Source organism: Trachinotus anak, unplaced genomic scaffold, assembly GCF_046630095.1.
Source record: "Trachinotus anak isolate AG129_WGS33_773 ecotype Australia unplaced genomic scaffold, CSIRO_AGI_Tana_v1 ptg000015l, whole genome shotgun sequence".
NCBI classification, from domain to species: Eukaryota; Metazoa; Chordata; class Actinopteri; order Carangiformes; family Carangidae; genus Trachinotus; species Trachinotus anak.
In genome coordinates, this window is record NW_027273866.1 from 13290780 (window position 1) to 13317020 (window position 26241).

Consider the following 26241-nt stretch of genomic DNA (forward strand, 5'->3'; position numbering starts at 1 on the left):
GGTAGTAACCATTGCAAACTATTACTATCAGTCCAGATCTTGCTCGTTGTGTTGTTCCTGGCTCTCCAGGAGCGAGGAGCTGCTGGCTTTAAGTGCTTAAACAATTTGTCTCCTTACATGTGTAAATCCTCATATTGTTGGTTTCTTTGGGTTGTGTTCTCATGAACCCACACCTACCACTGTTCTCTTACAAAAGAACAGTCAGTTATTTGGCCTTGTCCAAGTTGAAATCGCTGGATAAACAAACTAAAAGGAGTAAATGCCCCAGAATTTTGGTTAAACTGCCCCAAACGCACCATTAAGATGCTTTTTGGACAAACAGTCGTGATCTGTGCCACTTTCCAGCCAGTGTAAACTCAGCCTTAGTGCCAGACTATCCACTGGTAATATACAGATACATGTTCACTATCCTTTCCGTCCTGATGTCTGTGGCTTGTACATGCATGAACACACACTCAAACAACAAATCTAATGTTGAAAATGTTTCCCTTGGTGGTCTGTACATTACACACACATTCATATCTCAGATCTGTCTGACCTGTCGGTTCAGCCAGGTGACCCGGTGACACAATAAACATACAGCAGCAAATCATGGCAAACACAGTTTATTGTCAATCAACGATGACAATCTATACATCCCATAAATAAGTGTTCACAAAATAAATCAAAACTTTACACGTTTTTGTTGTTTGTTTCTGTTGTGTTGGCCGTCTGAGCAGAGGCTGAGGTCGTACTCATATTCAAACACTGAGTTTCAAACCAAATGACACAAAATCCTCTCGGTAATCGATATTAACATAGTAAATTAGCAACATTTAATGATCTTTGATTGTGCATGTCCACAGCTACATTCAATGCCCAAAGAATCACTTACATTCATGTTCTACTCAGAGTCTGGCATCTTACAGATTTTGACTCCAGTCAACTTCAACTGTGCAGAAGAAGTTTCCAAAGCAGCATTCAGGTAAATTCCTTATGTACATCAACACAATGTATTTCTGAAATAATCATTTGCTTTAACCTGTTTAATGTTTAACACCTGCAGGGCTTTACTTCATGGGGCCAATGTGGACAACAACATTGGGTAAGTTCTGAAAGACATACAATTATTCTCACAGGGCAAAGTTTTTCTCATAAGATGTTGTAGCTATGCGTTCTTCGTTAAACACATAGCCGGCACCGTGATGTTTTTCTGCTGATAATCTCTCAACACGTAACTAAATTAAAAACAAGTCCCATTAAGTGATATTTTTGATAGCATGATACCAGAACCAAATAGTAGACAAAGCACAACTCCAGTGGGATGATAACATTGTCTGCTACATTTGTAAATTGGCAGTTTTTAAGCTACTATGTTAGTGAAAGCACTGATATGATATCGATATATCATGGTTGTGTTCAGTGTTCAACAATCGCTTAATGCAGCTTTAATCTGAGGATCTTTGTAAAACAAACTTTAAATAATTGTATGAAAATGTCTGAAGTCATTTTATTACTGACTCTGAGGAGAGGGAGTGCTAAAATCCTGGACTTCCTGTTATGGCCATTACAAAATAAAAGCCAATAGAAGTTCTTATATTATGTTTGTGGCACTCAAACTGTTGCCCCATGTTAATTCATCTGACAGGCTTCAGTGCCACACTCAAACGCTCATTCATACACAAAAGCAATAATTTACCTACTTCTGTCTCAGTAGTTTGCCATTATATACAAAAATTCATTAACAACACCAGTAAAAGTACATGATCTGATAAATCTGGGATCTCTTTGCTACAGAAAGGCATGTCTGCAGACCAGTCAGAGCTTCAATACCTCTAAGTCAAACAAAAACACCTCCGGTCGTCTGTGTATAAAATGTGCTATTATCAACAAGTGGCTGCCTTCTATGAAAAACAGTAAAAATAGCTGCAGTGGTAGAAAATGGCTTGTGTGCCTCAGTTTCTGGTTGCTTTGGTAATAACTGTCCTTTATCCTTCAAACTCTAACCAGAGTGTGAACGTACAAAATATAGATATCAAAATAAATCTTGACCTTTTTATTTGTTTTTGTCGTATATTGAAGATGTTCAGTGGGGACGTTAACTGGAAAATCTACATATAAAATAATAATAATAATCACAAAACTTTAAAACAGACCAGTAATATGGCTTCTTCTTTTTTCACTGTGGCGCGCCACAAATAAATATGTTTTTAAATAGGTCAATAAAATTTAGAGTCAAAAACACTTCTTTTTTTCTGGAAGGGAGCAGGTGAGTTTGAACATGTTCGTTTTGGGTTTCAACCTGATTCATGGTTGTTTTTTTTCTCAGTCCTCTCTCTCAGCAGGAGGAGTCGGAGATGAACTTTTCCCGCTCAGCATCGTGGCGGTGTTTCACGTGGGCGGGGGGCCGTTGGTGTAGCGCAGCATGGGGTAGAAGGAGCGTGCGAAGTTGTTGGACAGCGTACAGCTGTAGTCCTCTTCGGACAGAGGCACCAGGCAGGCCAGAACCAGCAGCATGAGGAAGAGCAGGTGAAGGGGGAAGGCAGCTCGGAGAACCCGGTAGAAGAAGGGTCGGTGTGGGGCAGACTCCCTCCTCTCCTCCCTGGAATCGGACACGGGTGAGTTTCATTAGTTTAAGCTGAAGCTCGACTTTACGTGGACAGTTTGACTTTTTGGGATCTAAGACAACAATCCTGATGCAACACTTATACAGATACAGAACTGGAAGGTGATCAGCTCTGTCTAAAAACATTACCACCTCTTAAGATCACTAATTAACTTATTTTATCTTAACAGATGTGAAAATGACAGAAATGTATTCAGTGTAACTAATTCTTCAGGCACATGTACTGTACATTTTTTAACTTGATGACAGGACCCCTGCAGGTCCCCACTCCCCCATGCTGCTAAAGCATTTGTGTGTGACTTTTTTGCATTTTGCGCAGAGGCAGGTGAAATGTTTCAGAGATCAAATAAGTGAATTTCCCCAAAATGTCAAACTGTTCTTTGAGAGCACATGCTTTCAGCTGTGTAAAGTCAGTTCACTCAAATTACAAAAAGGATAGTTTCTCACTTCAGTATCTTCAGTATCACAATGCACTTTTGGTTTTATTTGACGAGACAGTTCTGCATCCACCCCCAGCACACTGGAGGTGGAGCCAAATCAAAAGCACGATCATCCACAGACTGAACTAGGAACAGTTTTTACAGGAGCTACTTTCTGCCAAAGAAATGGTTCCTATGAAAACTGTTGACGGTGAGGTGGTTTAGAAGAACAGTTTCAATATATATATTTGGGGTTGGAAGCAGATCGTTTAAAACCTGGATGATTAAAACCAAAACTATCTTCATGGTAAGAAGAAACTAGAGGTAATATAGATTTTTAATTTGGTTGAACTGAACCCTGAAGCTCATTTTAAGGAATGCAGCCGTTACCTTCGAGCTGCCGTTTGTCCGACTGTAGCTGCCTGTAGACCGGCCTCCTCCTCCTGCAGCAAAAAAAACACTGTTTAATCACTGTTTACCTTCAAAACACAACCAACATCTACACCTGAAAGATGAGTGACCCATGTTTCTATATATAAACAGTGTTGCTTCATAAAAATGTCAAAACATGTAAACAAAATGATAGGAAAGGTCTGATAGCTGACAGACTGTAACTGTCTGTTAACACGAGACAATATGACCTTTAATCTGCCGACGCCAGGTTAAAAGTTTTTCCAAGGAGGAACGTGAGTAAGTTTATGATTCAGTCTTATCATATAAAACACATTAAACTACATAACAGAATCTAAATAGTTCAAATCGGCCCCAACCACAGTAGTAATAATAACCCAATAATATATTTTACATTTTGTGTTTTTAAGTGCTTTTTTTCTAATAATACTGAAGTACTATGATTAATGTACTGTGTGTGTGTGTGTGACTGAACACTGAGCCGGACCTTGTGCAGCAGCAGAGGAGAGCTGAGCGTTCCCAGACCGATGCTGTCCACTTCAGAGCTGGTTGAGCAGGATTCCTGAGACAGAAAACAAACAAACTGATCAAACCAGTTCAGGGGCCACACAGTGCTGACACGTCCCTTATTGTTCAGCACCATCACATTTATGTCGTCCTTGTTGTTTAGAGGAATGTTGAACACTAGGTTAATGTAGGTTTTGCATTTCCCTCAGATAATCACTGATATTTAAACAGGTGTTTGCTGTGATAAAATGACCTGTAAACATTGTCTGCATCAGTTTGATTAATTTTGACACACTGCAGCAAAACTTAACGTTTTCTTGGCAACACTTCATTTTACAGGCCTGCGATTTCTTTCCTGGAAAGAAGAACATCTTTCAAAAAAGGCTCCTGTTGAACCCAAAGAAATGATCATTCACACATTTATCACTAGAAATTTTGTTTTAAATATTTTGAATTACACTCAGAATTTAACACGTTTTTTGAACGAGGACCAACTGAAAACTGTCTGTCTTCAAGGAGGTGAGCCAGGAGGAAGCTTCAGGATTTGCTAAATCAGGCGACATAAGTTCATATCATATCATTGCGACGCAGCTTTTCATGAGACATTAAAAACTGATGATTTAAAAGATTAAAGTTTTGTAGAAAAACTATTGTGTTATATTGGCACTGGAGCTCTAGTATCATATTAGCACCAACAGCAGCTGCTTATAAAAACATGTCACTAGCTAATTTGAAGCCTTCCTGGCTGGATCAGCAGCCACTCAGTGACGCCATCACAGCAGGCCTGACCTACCAGTCTGTCCTGCAGTGCGTGCAGGTCCGCCGCCACCTGTCGCAGCAGGAGACGCAGCTTGTTGCCGATGACGTGGACCTTCTCTTTGGCCTCCACGCTGTCCTCGGCGGTGGCCTCCAGGAGGAGCTGAGAGGAGATGTCCTGCAGCGAGGAGACCTGCCGCTGACGGCCGCGCAGCTCACTCTGCAGCTCCTGCAGCAGGAGGCGACAGAGCTCAGTTATTTTCAGCCTGATAATGTAGTTACAGCAACTTCATGTCATGTAAGATCCACTGCTCATCAAGATCATCTGTGGTAAAATATTAAAATAAAAAATAGATTTTCGTGGCAGCGATGAAACAATCGTCTGCTCACCGTCAGCGTGTCTCGGCGCTCCAGCAGGACGGAGCGTGAGGTCGTCAGGTTGCCGACGTTTACAGCGTAGAGTTTGTTCTCGGCCTGAGCGAGCCACAGCAGCAGGGAGTGCAGCGTCTCGTGGAACTCCTGAAGAAGAACACAAAGGTCAGAGGGCAGCAGATGTGGAGGCCATTTGTCTTTCACACAACTCAAAACATCAGATTTAAGAGAAGAGTTGAGAGCGAGTCACACTTCATATGTTCAACTCTTGTTTCTCTCCACACACAGATGTTTCAGTTCGTATCAACATTTCCACAGATGCCACATCAGGCTGAATTTTGAGGATGTGTCAATAACCTGAAGCACAAGATGTTTTGAATAGTTTATATAATCTTATAAAACACGGTTTGATATATTTAGAATATTTGCAGTTATTGCTTTTTTTTTCACTGAACAAACTGTGTACTGTCATGTCTCTGTAACAGCAGAGCTTCGTGTGTCCATGTCTCACCTGACACTGCATGAGCGCGCAGTGCAGCCTCCTCTCCCAGCTCTCCAGGCCGCCGCAGGCCTGCGTCCAGCTGAGGTTGGCTGAGCTCAGAGCCTCCTGCAGCTCCCGCAGCTCGGCGCTGTCGCCCCGCAGGAAGTGGCGGCTGCTCAGGTTGACGGAGATCATCAGACACTTGTAGCTGTTGAAGGTTTTCTGCATCTCCTGAGCAAAAGAGGGAGAGTTGAACGTTTTCAGGGAAAGAGCAGAAGAGACGACGCAGCTGCTTTTGTTTTAGTTCAATCGGCTGTAAAATAAATCTGAGACACAGTTCCTCCCCTCGTTTTCTCGTGACATGACATCCATCTACACTCAGACTCACACATGTACACAACAACCATAGAGTTTCATCAGGTCACATTTTATCTTTTAAGGACCATTTAAAATGAATAAAACACTGATTTATACTTGAAAATAATAATAAATAATAATAACACTTTCTGTTCGTGTCAGTTTCTGATTGTCTCTTTTCATAACAGCAGAATCTGAATTTAAGGCTCCTGTTTTATTTGATGCTTTTCAAAGTTTATAAATGCCTTTGATTTTCAGTAGATTACTTCAACCTTTTACCTTCAACACAGATAATTAAATAAAGACACTCACTGATAACATTTCCCATCAGTTGGACCGTTAATTAATAATTCAGCTGAGGAGAAAAACTACGCCTGTGAAATCTCTGGAAGCTTTTTAATTTTTGAACTGTTTGAAACTGACTTTTACCCTGAACTTCATTCAGTTAGTGACACTGATAAAACACAAATGTGACTCAGTCATCAGGAGGCTAAACTTCCTGTTGTTTCGTTTTCTTATTAATTAAAAAAAAGTGCTTGAGTAACCAAAGAAGCAGAAGTAAGACAACTAATGGAGTTTTTATAGTTGTCTAATAAAAGGTTGTGTAGTTGATTATTTTGTGTGTAACTGTTGAGGCTGACTAAGCCTGAACCAGTCTGTAGTTGTGTAGTAAATATGTAAACTGTTTTTATACATCTTACTCATAAGTAGAGTTTGTTTACTACCCTGATCGCTGAAGCTTAGTCGTTACCTTCAGTTTCCTGATGTTGCCCTCGATGTCTCGGATGCTGGTGCACGGTGCGATCCGCTGCAGCCTCTCCAGCTCCGGCAGCACTCGGCCCAACCAGGAAGTGACATCACAGAGGTCAGAGTTCAGCTTCTGCCACTGCTCCAGGTCCTGCTTGACGTCGATCTCGGTGTTGAACTTCTGCACCTGCAGCAGCTCCCAGCGCTCGATCACACCTGCAGAAAAACATCAGTCAGAGGGAGGGAACTCCAACGCTTGTGATGGATCGTTGTGCTCATCCTCTGTTTGAGTTGGGTCTGTCTTTAAGAACATCAGCAGGATGACTAGTATAAATGTATTTAATGCCTGATTTACTGTAGATGAGCATTGAGTAATAAACTGATTATGTTACTGTTGGTGTTGACTTATGGGGCATTTGTGTGAATTATCAGCCTCCACATGATGTTTTTACTTCAGTGTTCCCAATTAGTCGACAGAAAATCAAGTGACAGTTTTGAGAATTGACCAAGTCAATAATCAAGCAAAAGATCTCAAATACATCCCAGTGTTGTTTCCTGCACATGTGGACTAAATGCTTCCATCTGTTTTATATCATTTTAAATAAAATATCTTTTGACTTCTGGACTGTTGGTTGAACAAAAAAAGCTACTTGAAGATGTCTGGGAACTTGTGATGGACATTCTTCCATGATTCTGTGACACTGTATAAACTAAATGATTAGTCAGTTAATTCAAGTAGTGATTAGTGTTTTCATTAATAAACTGCCAACACGAAAACATCACCCAGAAAGGAAACCCATGAAAGTCGCAACATCATCTTTGATAGAGGAAACCAGAGGATTATGGGAAAGAAGTCACATGAAGACTGTTCAGACATGTCCTCATTTGACCAGTTTACCACGTTTCAGATATATTACAGTCCGTATTATCTAAAATTTCCATCTGGACCCTGAATGCATCCTTTGCTCTGGCTGCTGTTTGTGTTTCCACAAAGTCAAACAGAGTGACGCCTCTCACTCTGGTGTTCATCTCTGTCTCTGTACCTGTGCTGGTCTGTCTGTTGGCCGTGCTGCTGGTCAGACCCGGGTCCTCCAGATCCTCCTCATCGTTCAGGATCAGTTTGACTCTCTTCACGGTGTCGATGCTGCCGCTGCACTCCGACATCAGCTTCTCCTGAACGCACACAGATTCAATCTCAAACACTGGTTTTTCATCAACAGTGAACAAACAAAGCCGAGGATCAGGGAGTTTTTTTTTTTTTTTCCAGGAATATTTCAGAGATGTTGACGAGTGTGTTCTTACGTAGCCCTGCTGGTGGAAGGGAGTGCTGCTGGAGTGTGTGGGAGACGAGCTCAGGCCTTGGATGATTTCTCGGGGAACTCGTTTCCTCTCTGGGGAGCTGGGCTGGTGCCAGCTGGGCGGGTCGGACTTCACTGAGGAGAGAGAACGAAAAAAAAATTATGAAAATCACGGTAAATTATTATTTTTTTTTAAGAAATATAGAAAGTGGCATTATCGGAAAATGAAGAAATAATGGGAAGACAAAAGGCACAAGTTCTTCCATCAGCTGTTTGACACATGCATGAAACTAAGGTATCTGTCAATAACATGCAAAAACACTATCAACAAACCACAAACCAGCTGCAGAAATGCAGAAAATAAATCACTGTTTCATGCAACTTTCATGAACTGATCTTGATAAACGTGTCACAGTAAATAAAAAGTTGCAGCAGTGCTCAGACACATCTGTAACTGAAGATAAAAACATGGCGTCTGCGAGTTAGATCAGGCATGGGGATGTGTGGGGTACAGCCGGATGAGTTTGGGTTGCTAGGAGACGGGATGTGGGGGAGAGAGATGCATAAACACACAGCGGTGCAGTGGCATGCAGCAGGCAGCGTGCCTACCCGAGGCTGCTTCCACTGCTCTGACAGTGGCTTTAACAAACGACTCTGAGCTCTCTGTGACCTTCACATCTGGAAGAGAGAGCGGAGGTCAGCGGCGTCTCACAGCTGCTAGGTAAGGGTGGAGCTCTGTTGTACTACTGTTGTTGCTTCGTACTGCAGGTGGACACAGGGACTGTGTCCTCTTTGCTGTTGTGTTCTCAAGGATGCTCTGAAATTTGAAAGCTTCATTTTCCAAAAAAACCTTCAGCATTCAACTGTCAAGAGTTTTCTTTCATTCTGAGTCAAACTGGAACAGTGTCGACTTTGATGATTGTTCGCAGTATCTCAGCCAAGTTAGCCTCACATGTTCTCATATGAGGGAGAGAACACATCACACCTGTTTTTAAGTCCTTACATTGGTTTCCTGTCAGCTTTTACTTGTTTTTAAAGCATCATGGTCCTGCTGCAGCAGATATGTCTCATGTTCTGAAGTGCACGACTAAAACCTTTGGTGAGGCAGCTTTTAGCTTTGATACTCAGAGCTCTGAGGACCCGAGAGCAGCTGAAACTCAAAATGATCCTCATCAGCCTGGATTTCATTCTTCTATGATCATATTATACTATAGAATATTATACTATTATTGATCATGTTTTTTTGTTTGCTAATGTTGTTAAAGCTACACCTACATATTTTTTAAAATAACAGTAACTAACTAACTGTTGAGAACAGTGAACACCTGAGATAAGCAGCTAACCTTACCTGACAGAGCGCTGAAGAAGGTTGCATCATCGTCTTCCTCGTGCGATGACGACCCTCCTACATCAACAGTGTGGTCCCACTCCAGCGGGATGGAATCCACGCTGACGGGAGTCTCTCTCCCTGACCGCTCCAGAGGAGGCGCCAGCAGGTGGCACACGACCTGACGTCCAGCCGAGACTCCGCCTACCACCGGGACATCTTCCTCCTTCTTCCTGGTTTCTCTCCATGAGGACCCGTTGGTCAGATCGGGTGAGTCCTCCAGATCCGTGTCCCGGTCTGACAGATCCCTCTCCTCCTCCAGCACCTTAAAAACATCGACAAGAGTTCAGTTCTGTGTTTGACCCTCAAACTTAAACTGGGGATAATTGAATTCTTAAGAGAATTCACTGTGAAAAACTTAAACTGTTAAAAATCAAATGAAAATCAAATTTGTCGATCAAATGTTTTGTGTGCCGTTCATCATTTCAAATGATACATCTTTATTTCTAAGAGGAACATTTGTGCAGCTCGCTCTGTGCAGCACTGACCGGGCGCCTGTTGACGAGGCGGTGGTGGAAACGCGCCACCCGGCCAAACACCTCCTGGCAGTAGGAGTGCAGCTCCTCCAGCTCGTCCTCGATCAGCACGGCGTCCAGAGGAGCGCTCTTCTGGATCAGGTTCTCCCCGAACACGATGAGGGCGTCGATCTTGTTGGTGTTGAGGGTGATCTCCTGCTGGAAGCCCTGAAGAGGGACGCAGCAGGCGTTTAAGGGGCAGAGTCTTACTGAAGAAGACTTTAAACGTGTAGCCGTCAGTGGGGGCAGACTTACGTTGAGCTGTCTCATCTTGTCTTCGATGTCGCTCTCGGAGAAGTGCTCCACATTGGTGAGCTGCAGATCCATCTCTGTCAGCCAGACCAGGATCCCCTCACGAGTTCCCTCAAAGTCTTCTCTTTGAGAGGTAAAGTGCTGCAGAGCAGAGGTCAAAGGTCACCATTTAATACTGGTCAGGTGTTAGTGTTCACACAGGCAGCAGTACTGACCCCACCAGACATAAATGACATATAGTGTATTTAAAGATTTGTTTGATTCTTCTCTCTTTTACACTTTAGCTGAAGGCAGTGAATAGTTTTAACTTTCATCCCTTATTATTGATTCCATCAGTAAAATCCACCGTGGATTTTACATATCAGATGGTTTTTTACAACAAACAGTTGTAGTAGTTTCAGTAGTGAACTTAGATTTAAGTTTAGAAAACTCAGTGGGATAATGAACAAACACTGGATGGAAACAAAGTGAAAACATCCTCAAGCTCTGACGTTTCACATTTAATCAAAACTCAATGAAATTTTGCAGAGAAGCTAAAATATTGTTGGTACAGCCTGTAAATCAAAGTAAATGACAAAGACCAGCGTGTAGATGAATATGTTGTATAAATAAAACAAATTAAATACGAGCTTTGAGCTCTTCCCTCATCCTCTCACATCCTCCATCTGCTCAGAGCCACATGCCGCCATGAAAACAGCTTCCTGCCAACATGACGCCTCGCGCCTCATCACTGTCTGAGAGGTGACCCAAATCCTGGCGGCTTAGGGCGGAGCTGAGGGCAGGGAGCTACTACACAGATCAGCTGGGAAGGTTTGAGGCATGTTGATGTTGGATTTCTGATTTCTGACTTATGCAGGTTTTCTTTTATTTTCATAGTCGTCTCTGCTGTGATATGTGCAGTCCGTTGTCACAGCTCTAAATATCCCTCATGATGTTATTGGCCGTGGGTCCAATTAAAGGTCTGTTCATTTAAAATCACCACTAAGCTCCTGACCTCCACCCTCTGGCCTCACCTTGAGTCTGCGGAGCACAGCAGCCACCCTCCTCTGCAGACTGTCCCACCGCTGGTTCCCCTCGTGGACCATGACCTTGAGCTTGCTGGCGGTGTCGGTGCGGTTCTCCCGGGCCAGACGGCGGTACTGTTTGTTGACCAGCTCCAGCTGAGTCAGCCGCTCGTGAACCTGCCGCTGGAATGCCTGAGAGGAAAATACATGAAGAAACAAATGAGCAAGTTTCGTTGTTTTTTGTGAACCTTTGTATGTTTTTATTAATGGTCATTGATTTTTCTTGTAAAAATCTCTATCCACTGAAATTTTATAATATTTATAGTCAGTTGTATACATAATATCAATTGTGAAGTCAGATGAATGTGTGATGAAGGCTGAAAATATTTGGTGATTTATGCCCATTTTTTTAATACTTTATTGTATTTATTTATAATTCTATATTCTATTTTAACATATTATACTTTTAATTTTGAATCAAATGTGATTTCAAGTTTTTTAATCACATATATATTTACTTACAAAACACCGACTATAATCACGCTACATAAAAGGTGCTTGACTGCAGCTTGAATGACTGATTTTAAAATCACTACAACACCAAAAATCATGACCAAAGTCCTGGATTTTTGTGAAGGACAAAGATAAAATTACAACACATCATCTGTTTCTGTCTAATATTTATATGTTAAGGTCAAAATATAGTTTTTAAACATTCAGAGCAGACAACAGGCCTTTGTCCCAGCTGCTCAGAGAGGATTAACAACCTTTTCCAGTCAGTTTATGGATTTGAACCTTCATCCTTCTACTGATATGCTTCTCTAATAATGATGATGATGATGCTCCCACAGCTTCCATTACATGTCACTGACAGCCAGTACTGTATGTAGGTCAGTGGTTCTCCACAGGCTGAAATGTGTTCACAAATCAACACCATCTACACTGGATCCCTGTTGCTGTGGAGGCGAGGGCATCTCATCAGAGTCCAGATTACCAGACGCTAATCTGTGTTTCTAATCCAGACCGATCAAAGGTTACTGTTGTGTCTCTGCACGACAGGACACCTGAACCTGAACCTGAACCTGGCTTAAACTTCTGCTATTTCAAACCGGTCCGACAAAAGAAACCACTTCACCTTTCATACCTGCAGATGAGTGGCATTTCATTTTCAGAGGAAATGGAAAAATTGAAAATATTCACCTCTTAGATTTTGACAACATATTTCTGTTTGTTATTGAAATAACAGCTTCTCTTGCAGTGTTTATAACCTGGTCTACAGTAAACTTTGGTCCAGAGCAAGATGTCTCAACATCAACTGACCAGATTCCCATTACATTTGTCCTGAATATTCGTTGTCCCCAGAGGATGGGCCCTTACATTTCCCATCACCCTGAACCTTTCCTGTGGTGCCTCCATTTGGTCAAAACATCATCACTGCAAAAGTAAAATCTACATCTAATGAGTAGTTTATCACATATTTACTCCAGAGGATGAACCTTTGGAAAATCTGGACTGTTTCCTGATCAAAAGATCAACTTATTGGAAGTGTGCAGGGCTCAGTTTTGTTACCAACTAGATAAATTCCTTTGATTTGAACAAATCTTCTCTGTAGCACCACCATCAGGAGAAAGTTCATATTTTAAGATGCTATTATTTAGGTCTGGCAGGGTTTTGGACCAGCTAACCACTGAAAGACACTGACAGGACATGAGACTGATCTTCCTGTTAACTTCAATTTATCACTTTTCCTCTTTCCAGAATGCTGCCAAAGTGAAAGATTGCTTTAAAAAAAAAAACGGACAAAGGATGTCTGCTAACCTCGAACTTCTTGAGCTCCTCCTTGGCGCTGGTGTAGAGGACGTTGGCGGAGTCTGGGTTGGCTGCCGTTAACTCAGCTGTCTTCAGCCAGTCTTCAAAGCGAGAGTAGTCATCCAGGAACTTACACCAGAGTCGCCATGTTTCCTCAATCCTGACGACAAGATTCATTTGACATCTTTGTTTAACAGTTTAACATTTAAGAGAATTAAATGATAAAACCTGTGCAGCCTCCTGCACCATATCCACTGATGTCAGTCTGCAGTGATCATGTGATAAAATTGCATCATAGTGTCTTTTCTGTTGGTCTCTACATCACCCTGTCATCTCTTATTTTGTCACAGTGACCCGATCAGACTTCATAGAGATTATTTATGTGCACATTTAGGTGTGTGCATCTGCCTCTAACTGGACATCCTACAACTGCTCACCTCATCCTCCGCTCCATGGACATGGCACAGATGTTCCTCCAGCGGCGGTCCAGGCTGCGGGTGGTCTGCTGGATGGAGTCATTCTCCGAGTCGCTGCCACAGGCGTCGGCGTCGTGGAGCAGGACGTCGCACAGCGTCAGCACTGATGCCACGCTCTCCGTGTGCTGCTCGATGTCCCGCTGCAGGTCCTGCAGGTCAAACGGCACAGAAACACCTCGGTCACGGCTACAGTTGGTAAATAAACGCTCATCGACACATCGATTGTTTTACCCATCAACACGACAGTAGGCTAATGTTATTCTGAACTGGACAAATAAGCCACATTACAACACACTAGAGAGTAAATGCTCCAGACTTTGACCATAATTCAGAAGCAGGAGTTTTCCAGTGCAACAGTGAAATGACTATAACTCAGAATCTGAATGTAAAGAGCAGACAAGCACCATGAAGAGAAAAATAAAACATTCCAGAAAACAGCAGCAGAGTTAAAAGTGACTAGAGTGTGGATCTTCAGTCAGGTGATCTCAGGTCGACGGGGACGGGGTCGAACTCATCGTCCACTGGTCAGAGAGAGATCAAGACCATCAGATCCATCACCATCTGACCTCACTGATCATCCTTCAGGAGAGACTGGGAAGATCATCTCAGCACATGTGAGACCATCTGTTACCATGTGACTGCAGCTTCATATTTAAGTCACGTGATTCAAACTAAACCAACTCAATTCGCTGATAATGATCAGGAGAGTTGAAGCTGTGGAAGAAGCTAGTGAGTGGACTTTGATTTAAGATTGTTTTTAGAGGCCTAATGCAGTGATTATTTTCATGACTGATTAATGTCTTATGTCTTCAAGATGCTTTGTCTGTTTGACCAGGAGTCCAGAACTCAAACTAATTCAGTGCGATAGATGACTATAAATTACTATGATTTAATACAAGCAGCAAATCCTCACATTGGAGAAGCTGGAATCATCAAGTTTGAGGGATTTCTTCTAAACAAATGTTTTCAAGGATCCAAGGACGGAGATTTGAAGCTCAGCTGGAAGCAAAATGATTTCCAGAGATTTCAAATGTACTTTTTGTTTTCAGAGATCTTTGTGGAGCCGTTTCACCATCAGCACTTCATCTTAATGTTTTAGCAGCTGCTCTGTTTCCTTTCTGCATTTCCTTGTGGGGCAGCAGTGTTCACCAGAGGGAACATGTGCAACACGAGTCCCAGTTTCCTACTACGTATTAAGTTTAAGCATGTTTTAAATATGATGTGTGTTCACACTACAAAAGGGACAAAATTATACATATTGAAAAAGTCAGTATATATACTAGAATATGTCATTAATATGCTGTTGTTTTACACTGTTGTCCTGCAATGAGACGCACACACTAAACAGGAAACTACTTACAGCTGCAAAAGCTTCAAATTCATTATAGTGATAGGAAAATCTTGGAAAACAAAAAAATAAGAGACATTTTTCTGTTTCTTTGTGAATTAATTTTCAAAGTTACCTCTTATGTCTCATTTCCTGTTTGTTTAAACTGTAAAATGTTGATTTGTTTGTCACTCATTTCAAAAACAAAACTTCATAAAGCCTGATATGATGCACACATCATACACTGTTCACATGAGTATGAAAAAGGAACAGCTCTGTTTTAAGACGTTAACACTATGGTGATTTTTGGTGTGTGTGTGTCTGCAGGTGTGTGTGTGTGTTTGTAGCTCCCTCTGAGGCCTGACGGCACTTTTGTCGGCTTCTGTTTGTTCAAAGTTACCACTGTCTGGGTTGCCATGGTGACGAGCGAAAGCTTAAAGAGCCCATCCACACAGGAGTCATTTCAGCCGTCCCTCATCCACTAATGGAGCGAGCTGCAGCCTTTTTCTGAAGAACAGAAGTCCCGTCTCTTTCAGCCCACCTGGCTCTCTCATGTTCTCTTCCTCCATTTTTCCGCACGTCTGTCATCATAAAAGGAATTACTCCTCTTCTTCAGACATCTCTTTGTCCGATTTCAGACAGGAAACTAAAGTCCAATTAGTTTTGCTCATCAGCTCCAAATCAGATTTTTAAAAGCAAAGACCCAGGCTCAGATTAACAGGTTAATATTGAATATTAATATCAGCCTCAGATAGAGTTAGGTCCTATGAAATCATCTTAAAGGGGGTGTTTTAGTCTCATTACCTGCTGTGTATTTTTGTTGTGGGAGTCCACTACGGTAACTTTGCATGATTCATAGTTAAAATAAAAAGCAGTCGTTATTTACTGTATCTCAAACTGAGCTGCTCACCTGAGCCTCTGACTCAAACAGGTAATATCAGCTCTGAGCTCATTAAAGCCCCCCGACCAATAAAGCTTCATCGTTCTGAAAACTTCTAAAACTACTAAGCACAGAACATAATTGATAATTGACAACTAACACATAATTTCTCAGGAATATGAGAGTGGACAGCACGAACATCCACAGCAACAAATATCATAGCAGGATGTCTCTGTTTGGTAAATATTACTCCCATTACCTGCTCATTGTGGATTTATTCTTTCAATCATAATCTGTGTATAAAGATTTGTCTCTGCCTCTGTTAATGTACGTGAGGTAAATAAACTAAAACACAGACGTCTGCTGTCGGGACATAAAAAAGCTAACAGTGCTGGTAAAATGTTATTCTGCTGTCACTAAACCTGCACCGTCCGTTATTTGTATGCTGGAGTAAATTAACATTAACATCACTATACTAACCATGTCGTACAATTCTAAACTTAATATAGACATCTGACATTGTAACATTATATATATATATATATATATATATATATATATATATATATATATATATATGATTAAAATCAGGAAAAGTCTGTTTAATGGATCCAGTGTCTGTGCCACACAAAGCGGTGGCTTCAGATCCAACAGCTGAGATGAGATGAACTCTCATGAGACCTACACACTAAAGCCCAGCGCAGGTGAAAGAGCTGCATGAAAACACATCAGAATTCACACCTGTCTTCCACAACATGCAGATAGACAGACACACACACACACAGACAGACAGACAGACAGACACAAACACAAACACACACACAAACACACACACACACACACACACACACACACACACACACACACACACACACACACACACACACACACACACACACACACTGGGTTTTACAAGGTAATTATTTGTGTAAACACATGAGCCAAAACTGTAAAGGCAGCTTGTTAACGTCAGTCCAGGAAGCACAGATTCCACCGGTCACTGCTGTGTAATGAGGTTATCGTCACCAAAAGGCAGTTTCTGATTCAACATAACCACACAGATCAGATCATGATGTTGGTGAAGGCAGAGCAGTTGACAGTCTGCTGTACCTGAAAAATCAAACCTCATTCATCCTCCGTCTGAATATTTCTCCCTCTGAACCTTTCTGCCCCTCCACTTCCTCTCAAACCAGGAGATTTCCTCCATTTACTAAAGTAGTAGTGCAGCAGACTACAAATGGACAAAAAGGCTGAAGTCCATTTCCTTTTTCTGGACCACCCCCTGAGGTCTGCCTTTCACTGCATTTAGCATCTCTCAGCCCAGCATGACAGCTTCCTCCTGCCCCTCTCCTCCTGCAGCTTGCCGAGAGTTCACTTTGCGGAGCACATTACTTCAGTTATTATGTGTTGGACCACTACAGGGTGGACATAACATGGAGGGATTTTAAAGCAGGAGTGTGTCACCAGTGAGTGTGCGAGGTGCTTCCTGCCCTGTGGCGTCTCTCCATTTAAGGTGGCTTTTTTATGCCTCCTTTTTTAACCTAGAAGACAAAGCGCTACAGAGACTTCTGTGTTTCCTCGCTGTGAAATCTCATTGAAACTGTTCTTTTACTGAAAACTCATTTTTCCTTAACATAGAAAGATGAGAATCTCATTTAAGGTCATAATTATTTCACCTTTATTTCCTGAGATCTCTCTCTGTCACTTTGAGACAGTGACTGGCTCTGAATCTCTGAATATTATAAAGCCAAGAAGAAATCCAGGATCTTATGACACAAACTTCTTACGTTAAGTCTTCAGTTACAGTAGGAAAAGTATGAGAGGATTTTTTTCCCCCAGTTTGATATTACAGAAGCAAATCCTAACTAACCCTTAGGAATCCTACCTCCTCATACTTCATCTGTCTTATCCCAGGTTTGGAACTCCTAAATACTCAACCCAACAACTGTTATCAACTTTTATGTCTGTTACCTTGCAACCAACGCTACTTTTCTCATCTCATCTCATCTCACTGAGGTTTCGTTTAGATTTCTCATTAAAATATACAAAAAAAGGAGGAAAAATACTGTGGCCCTGGGAGCTCAACACACTGCAGCTTAAGAAAAACACATGTAAACAGAGCAAAACAAGCAAAAGAAGCGCTGCAAATACACACAACACAACCAAGTACACAAACAGTCTGCAAATACACACAACTGGACCAAATATAGACTATCTCTGCAAGTAGCACAGTCGACAAAGTTAGTGTCTCCACACGTTGTACAACAATGTTACCTCAGGAGATAAAAGAGAGAGAGTGGGCTAAGATAGTCAGCATCTACCAACAAGTGTTTAGTCATTAGCACCTTGTTTGGGTTGGAGCCTCTGCCTGTTGACATATTGTTGGTTGTGTTAAAGCAATCAAAGAGAAGATGGATTGAAAAACTTAGCTAAGTGGTGAAAAAATGAAAACCAGGACTTAGTTAAGATTTTGGGAAGTTAAGGATCCTGTGTGATAAACTTTTCCCGTTTGAAGTTAGGATAGGAACTGTTCACCTGCATGACTTTCTTCCTAAATCAACCTTAGTTACCACGGTTACCAAACAGTTAAGATCTAGAAGTAAGAGCTGTGGCTTATTCACAACGCTCGGGAGCAGAAAATTGAACCATCATTTCTGAATTAATTTAACATTTTCAACATCTGAAGTGATGAAAATCACTTGACTGGACCTCCAACAGCGCTAGATCCCACATTTGGTATAATGCAGCTTGATGGCAGCTCTTTTAAATTCCAACCTCCCACTTACTGCAGCAGGTTTTCTGTTAAAATACTGAATCCTCCAGTCAAGGTAACCTCTAATGACATGATCAGGGTTATTTTCTGACACAGAAGCCACAGAAGATCTTATACAACTGAAGCTCAAATGTAGAGTCAGTGGAGTGGCCCTTTAAATTCTCAATGGTTTATCATGTTTTTGAAAGGGATGTTTTAACTGAGATGATCCTTTAGTTTTTTTATATTTACAGGCTTTTTTTCCCAAATAGACAATGATCTTCTGACACAGTTGATCTTTTGTAGTGATAATCCAACCAGGAGACATTCATGTACATCCAAACTTTGACGTGCTCCAACTGTCTATAGAGCAAATTCACAGGATCTGTAATTCTGTAGCCTCAGACACCTGAAATAACTCTGAGGAAACTAAACTAAACTAAGCAAAGCTACAGTTACCTAATATTTACAAGACATTTAACCAGATGAAAACTGAAGGTAATAAGATGCTCAAATGTCACATTAGATTAAAAATCCTTCCATCTTTGCCCACCTGCTGCTCAGCCAGTTTCCTCTGGATCTCGTCGCTGTGGCAGATGCTGTAGACCACCGGCTTGGCCAGCTCCGCCTCGATGCGGGACAGCCACGTCCGCAGGTTGCTCATGTTCTTATCGAGCTGCTGCACCGTCACCAGCGTCTCCTTCAGCTTCCTCACCCTGCAGGAGGAGAAGATCCATGTTACACAGCAGTTTTCATACAATAATTCAATTTTTTTCTTTTCTACTTTAGCATTTTGAAGAATAACTTTAGTACCGTAGTTCAGCACAAAACTGGCCACATCAACTGGGCACACGTGTGCAACTGTGTGTTGTATATAGACGTGTCTGTAAAGATTCTCAGCCATCCAGATACCTCTTGGTATCTCTAAGAGCTGTATAAAGGCAGCTGGACTCAAGATCAAAATCAACAACATGTCAGTCTCTCAACACCTCCTACACTGTCTGCTCTCAGCCAGAAGCCCATTGGTTCCTACTGAATATTAAAATCTTTTTTTTAATAATCCATACTAACAGCTGGTCACTGTAGTTTTTAGCAAACGTTACTGAAACAGTTGGAAATTTGTTTCGGACTATTTTCAGTGGCGGAATAATTCATGAAATTTGGTGCTCTGGTGAACATTTGGGGCAGCAGGACAGTGTGTGTGGGATTGGGTCAAAACTCAATGTGTTTTAATAGTGTCTGGACAACAGTGGTACGTTACTCACAGGAATAAAACACATCAGGCTCAGAATCAGTCTATTGTTGCTTTAGCTTTGCACATTGGCTTTGTTGACAAAATACACAAACCACATCACCAGACTCCAGAATCCTTTGTTACCACGTGGTGTCCTGATTTGATTTAGGTATAAATTAACTGTTAGCTAAAGCAGCTAAAAGTATCTGTCCACTAAATACCAAAATCTGGAGAATCTGAGGGTGCACAAAGTCTGCAATTATATCTGTACCTTCAGCCTCAAAATCAATGAACCTATTTGTCTTCTCCTACATTGCAACAGCCCCAAAATGATCCACAGGTCTCAGCTGAATGGTCCAACATTTAGTTTCTGTCATGGCACTGATTAGAAAATCTCATTTCAGTTTTTGAATAAACAATTTCAAAAACCTATGAACCTAAGTTTGCACTGACTACAATTAAAAAGAAGCTTTTTACTGCTCAAACCATCAGACCTGCTGAACATCTCATTTGAGCTGGGACTCTTTGAGATGCAGCGTCAACACAACCTTACGTCACGGAGCAGAGATGCTGAGCACGGCCGTCCACAGTGAGAATCACGCCCATCAACCCTGCCATTGTTAGCGATCAGATTAGCACCGTGGCAGGCTGTCACAGGGTCTGGGAAGCGTCGCTGTCATTCTCACGTTTGACACAACAGGAGCCGTTATAGCCGAGCTGCAGGCTGACCCACATCTGACGGAGAGCTGGGTGTCGTCTGGGAGAGAGACCGCATTCCAGTTCTGCTCTCAGGTCACTGACCTACATCACTTCATTCCTCCACACACACCCACACAATGCAGAGAGGGTGGCACTCCTCTGTCCTGTGACAGAGCATTCAACCACAATCACCCTACGTGTATGTGTGTGTGTGTGTGTGTGTGTGTGTGTGTGTGTGTGTGTGTGTGTGTGTGTGTGTGTGTGTGTGTGTGTGTGTGTGTGTGAACTCTGCAGGTCTGCCACTGCCCTTAAACAAATATATTGTAGGATATGCCATTCTGACTGTGACACAGACTCACTGTGGTTTTTCTGTCATCTACAAAATACAAATAAGAACAAGCTGACAATCACACAGTCATGTTTTTAGCAGTGGTGGCTTCTGCAATCTGCACAATGCTGGATTTCTGAGATTTTATTTACTCGAACTCTAACGTTTCCAAACATCGTTAACCTTGTGAGTTCTCCTCTGTCACAGCTGCTCTGTCTGACATGATCTCAAACATTTCCTCACAGCAATTTCTTCTTATTTGCCAAGAAGAAAAAAAACAACACATCTGTAATAAGCTTAATAGTAGCCCACACCTGCAGTAGTATATCTCTACTCTAGAAACCTTGCAGTTTAGTCAGAGGAGCACAGAAAGAGGCTGTGCTGCACAAAAACCTGGTGTTTCAGTTACTCTCCACCTGTTAACATCAAAGAACATTAGCAGGATGCTTGAAGCTTTAAATGTTTTGGATTTGTTAGCCTGTATTTTTGTAGCTTGCATTTTTCTTTTTGTTTTCACCTTTCATTGTCACCGTGATTATGATCACAGGTTGTTTTTTTAGGTGTAGTGATCTCAAAGTTTATTGCAGCAGCTTTGGTGCAGTTGCAGCTGAATCCTGAAGTTTGCCTTCTTGACATGTATGTTAACAACAACTCTTGTTGTTGTTGTAAAGCATGTAATGTTCAGAAACCATCTACTGCAAATTTTATCAATTTCTACTGACATTTTTCATTAAATTGTTTGACATTTTATTTTGTTTTATCTCCTTGAGTCTGTTTTTACTACTAAGCTCAGTAAAAATGCTTCGTTGAGATAATGGGATCATTTTGAGAGGTTTCTTACAAAAGGAGCATGTCTTCCTTTAGTTTATCATCTGAAAAGCAACAGCAAAATTTTGCTCTGTGCATCTTCAAGTGCAGGAGGCAGCAGGTTGTGCAGAACTGGTGCTCCTCAAACAAACATGTCACCTCATCTCTGCCAGTTCCTTCCTGTGTGTTTTATCTTCCTGTGCCATGATTAACAGGCTATTAGTGCCAAGCACATCTACATACACTATCAACATTACTATTAATAACTTGAGTGTAGCTATGTGTGCCTGCACATTTCAAGCTAGCTCAGACGGTGTCTGGTCCATGTTATCCGGCACAGCTGAATGATGCAACAGTGACACCAGTGCAGCAACAAGCTGCTGAAATCCCACAGCACAGAAGCTGCAGTTTGCTTGACTTTCTGATGAAAGAGACAAATTAAAAACGGTTTGCATAATGAAAAAGATAATTAGATGCTGGCTCTGCAACAGCACAGAGGGGAGGGGGGGTGCTCGGTCCTATTCCTGGCTCGTGATGCAGCTGTGTTTGTGTGCATGCAGGTGTGCGCTCAAGGTTGCATGTCTCTACAGTATGTGAGGACGTGGCACTATATGAAGGGGCGGGGAGCATCAAAAACACATGCTGGTGCGATCATACACGTATATTTAAAGGCTCATAGCATCCACACACACACACCTGCTGCCACCATGTGTAAATACCAACACACACACGAGACGACTGGAGCTGAATTGAATTTGCTCTAAATGAGTCGGCGTGCGTCGCCTGCCTATATGCCTGCACAAAGCCTGGCCCATCCCCCTTCGCTCCTGCTCTCCGTCTCTCCTCCACCTCCTCCTGCTTTTTCTCTTTATCACAACAAAACACCCGATGTGCTCCCCTTTCACCCGTCTGGCCCCTCAGCCTCACACCGGCCGGGTGCGTCGGGGCACGACGAGGGCTCGGGATCAGGGCGAGATGTACTTACGGGCTGGTGAGGAGGCTACTCCATGGCGATGGCTCATCCGCTAGCAAGCACCCCCCCAACCTCCAATCACTTCCCTCCTTACTCTGCAGTCTGCCTATCCCCTCCTCCTCTCTCCCAGCTTTTGCAAACAGCTGGATGCACTAACAGGTTCACTCAAGGATACACAGTCAGGAGCGCCTTAGTAAAATATTATGCATGTTCACTAGAGCTGCAACTAAATAACAACAACAATAATGGTGACAGTGCCGAGGGGGATGGGGGCAATGGCTTCTCAAAAAAAACCTCAATTTACAATGATATAAAGAGGAAAACGACATATACTGAGGAGCCAAACTGTTAAAGCAGTAATCAGTTGTGTATTTGTGTTTACATCACTGTGAATGTGGTGAATTTAAAAAGGCAAAAAGCTTAAAAATAAAACTTCTGGCTCAGCAGGTAAAACGACAGGACTGTATCAGGGCACAGAGCTCATGTTCACTGTATCCATCATCACAGAGTCAACAATTAACTTTCGCAGGCACAGGAAGAACATGCAAACACCAGCCGAACCCCTGCACCGCCACGCTGCCCCAACAGTACCATAACTGTGAGGGTCCTGGGAAAGAAATGCAGGTAATCTTGCAGTTTTCAGAGAAAAACTCTGTATGCGTTTGGATATCATCACTTCAGCAGGATCCAAGAAGACTCTTATATTTAAGATCTGTCACTTAACAACAGCACAATCCTACATCAACAAAGTCAACAACCAGAACAAAGTACAGAAGCCCATTAAACTTAGTCCAGGTCTTTAGCAGATTACAGATGCAGCTGTCGTTTGCTGTTACCATTATTGGAAACGACCTCAACGTTACCGCCGACAGCGCCGACGCTGCTGACACAGACAGACCCAGCAGGGAAACCTCCGCCTAGAAAACCTCCATCTGCCACCTTCCTCCATTTAGAAATAAACAAGCCTGGGGTCCAGAGCGCTAAGAATAAGTAATAAATTACAGGTCTGAAGACTGCTGTGAAAGCTACAACAGGTGGAGGAGAAGGAAGAACGACGAGATACACAGACGTGAAAGAAAAAGGGCTTGAAAAAAGAAAACACAAATGTAAATCTGAAGCAATTTTCACACATGGAAAACATAACTGCTGGCGTCTTCTGTCTGTTAGAGTAATGGCTTTCTGGTCGGCAGATATAGGTGTCTGTTATGTAAATGCTTGCTGTGGCTTTATTTAGACATGAGCCACAATTTACTACAGGCTATCTGGCACCTGGAGCAGAGAGCTGAAAAACAGCGGCAGAAGAAGAGTCTCCTCCTCCTCCCACAAGCTGCATTAGTGATGGATTTATTTTATTTTCAGTTGATTCACACAGTGAATCATTTTCATGGTTTATTTATAGAGGTAAATATTCATCAACCGCCTATTTCAACATGAAGACAGAGCTGAGTCTTATTTAATTACTGGTCTTCCATTTTGCTGGATGTTCATTCATTAATTCATTTATTTGTTCAGGCCCGGACGTTATATGGTTTTAAAATAAACTGTCCCACCTGTGAGACACTGTAGCGTTGGTAGAGTTACCTCAGGTGTGATTGGTCTGTACTGGACTCAGTCTTCACGCAACCTTTCACACATCATACGTTGTTTGGAAGCTTTAAGTCTCCTGATTCTGTCTGTACACAGCATTTAATTATCCTCATATCATCACAACAGCTGATGACACAGAATTGGTTCAGACTTTTGGCTCCAAAATCATTTCTACACAAAATGTCCAACTACCAAAAAAATAGACGATGCAAAAAAAAAAAACAAAAGAACAACCTTATATCTCTAACAAATCATTTCCACAGACTGATCTGACAGGAGACAAATCTGTGCAACAGCTTAAAATTGTCTCATTTACTGTGTTTTGTGCTTTTTTTGTGCAGAAGTCCCTCCTGACAAGTTTTTTAAAAAAAGGAAAATTCTTCTCTCCCTCACAGGAAAATACAGAATCTGTGAATATGCAATGTCTCCTTCTTCACTGGAAAGTCCAGTTTCACGTTTCCTCATTACATTTATGTAAAAACTGGGCCACGAGTTGATCAAAACTGATTGTGATGTCACAAAATCCTGCTCATACGTACACTGAGGCGAACATCCTTCAGCCTCTAGTGTCAGACTCTGCACATACAGCACATCGCTCTGCACGGAGAAGCTCAAACATTACAGTGAAGCAACAGTTAGTTTTTATTAAAGTGCTACAGGCCCGAGCTGCTCTGTAAAACTGACACTTCTGACCCTGAAATCACTGTCACATGTATGTAAAGAAGTGCACATCTGGAAGGGCCTGCAGGATACAGATGTGTTGGAGGCTCTAAACCAAAACACCTGAATCCTTGACCTGACCGCAAAGACCAGACATCATGTTGTTGTTGTTGTGTCCGGCCCCTCTCTGTCAAGGGCTTAGGTTTTCTGAAAGAGGAAGATACGTATCGCACACACACACGTTCACATAGGGAGGAGTCACCCACAAGTTTGAAACCTAAACACCCCAACCTCTAAGTCATATTCTCACACACACACACACACACACACACACACACACACACACACACACACACACACACACACACACAAACACACCAACTTCACAGCCACACACACCAGGACATCACATCTCAGACAACTTCATCTCTCCAGTCTAACAATCCCTTGTTCAAATTGAAAAATCACCATGGTAACACAAAGCCAGGCAGCAAGGCAAGAAGCGTGGCATCATCACCATGACAACCAGATCTAAGGCCACTTGAAAAGAGAGCCGAGTGGTTATAAGTGCGCTCTTTACTTCTTTTATGTCAGTTAGCGGTTTAAGCTAAACAACATGACACTAAATAATGTGCTCAACAAACTGCAATTTAGAAACACAAACACTGCACAACAATAAGAGAAGTAAATCTGTGTGTGTGTCCCAGGTGTGAGGAGGAGGAGGAGGAGAGCAGGGAGATTGTGTTTTAAAGACAAACGCTTGCCTTGCGTGCGTCTTACTCAGACAATGAGGAGAGAGGATGGCGGCCCCCGGTGGCCCCCCGGGGCCGAGGGCCCATCGGCACAAAGGCCCATGTCAGCAGACGGCAGCTGCTGGGCAGGGTGACGGAGCACCCGGTTTGTTTTGGGGGACAAAGGCGAGCAGAGAGCCAGTGTCAACGCATCTAATCCCTGTGCAAGTCAGACCTCAGCAGTCATCTGCCGCAGGTTAGTGAGGCGGGACCCACACAAAGGCTGAGGGCCGCCGCCGTCATCACTGACCCTGAATCAGCTCCTCTTTGACAAAGTTAATGGGAGTTTTGTTTGTTTTATTTGTATTTTCTGAAATACTGTCAAAATCTGACGAGATGTTAGGTCAGAAAAGTCAAATTCAGAAACTCCTCAGAGTCATTCATGATTCAGCGCGAGCCAGTGGGGCCCAAACCTTCGTCATGCTCAGCTGAAGTAACGAGATCTGGATCTTCAACTGTAAAAAACACCAGTCACCAGCTGGTTTGTAAAGGTGCATTTTGATGCTTCCTCTTCCTTTATCAGTCACTGGACCCTAAAAATACAAGTTTATCTTTTCTGTAAACTTTTATATCTCCTTAGTTCTTTTATGGAACAATTATTCCCAAAACCACCACAAAGTCACACAATAAAAAGAAAGAAATTAGTTTTTGGGACACTGTGACTTCACATACTGCCTGCGACTGTTTGCACCTCGTGGTCATAAATGGTTCTTTATCTTCAGGCTTTTCCACTTTAGCTTCAACTTCGCTAACAGAGCTAGTTTGGTGGTGCAGAAGTCTATTATCTACTATAAATCGAACCAAAGA

General features: G+C 42.3%; 1 protein-coding gene across 2 annotated transcripts in view; it reads right to left on the reverse strand.

Moving 5' to 3' along the window:
- Window positions 1–589: 589 nt before the first annotated feature.
- The window catches only part of syne2b (spectrin repeat containing, nuclear envelope 2b), a 141466-nt gene continuing 115814 nt past the window's right edge, over window positions 590–26241 (reverse strand). Inside the window, exons 115-131 of one of the 2 annotated variants that reach the window (XM_071497874.1) lie at window positions 18909–19071; window positions 13358–13545; window positions 12930–13080; window positions 11121–11303; window positions 10111–10248; window positions 9829–10023; window positions 9302–9605; window positions 8563–8631; window positions 7958–8088; window positions 7699–7828; window positions 6660–6871; window positions 5582–5782; window positions 5089–5217; window positions 4736–4927; window positions 3923–3997; window positions 3415–3467; window positions 590–2581 (exon numbers count right to left, since the gene is read on the reverse strand). In XM_071497874.1, the coding sequence (XP_071353975.1) occupies window positions 2371–2581; window positions 3415–3467; window positions 3923–3997; window positions 4736–4927; window positions 5089–5217; window positions 5582–5782; window positions 6660–6871; window positions 7699–7828; window positions 7958–8088; window positions 8563–8631; window positions 9302–9605; window positions 9829–10023; window positions 10111–10248; window positions 11121–11303; window positions 12930–13080; window positions 13358–13545; window positions 18909–19071 (2725 nt within the window). In that variant the 3' untranslated portion in view covers window positions 590–2370. The remainder of the gene's footprint in view (window positions 2582–3414; window positions 3468–3922; window positions 3998–4735; window positions 4928–5088; window positions 5218–5581; window positions 5783–6659; window positions 6872–7698; window positions 7829–7957; window positions 8089–8562; window positions 8632–9301; window positions 9606–9828; window positions 10024–10110; window positions 10249–11120; window positions 11304–12929; window positions 13081–13357; window positions 13546–18908; window positions 19072–26241) is intronic. The other variant, XM_071497876.1, reaches the window with a different exon arrangement.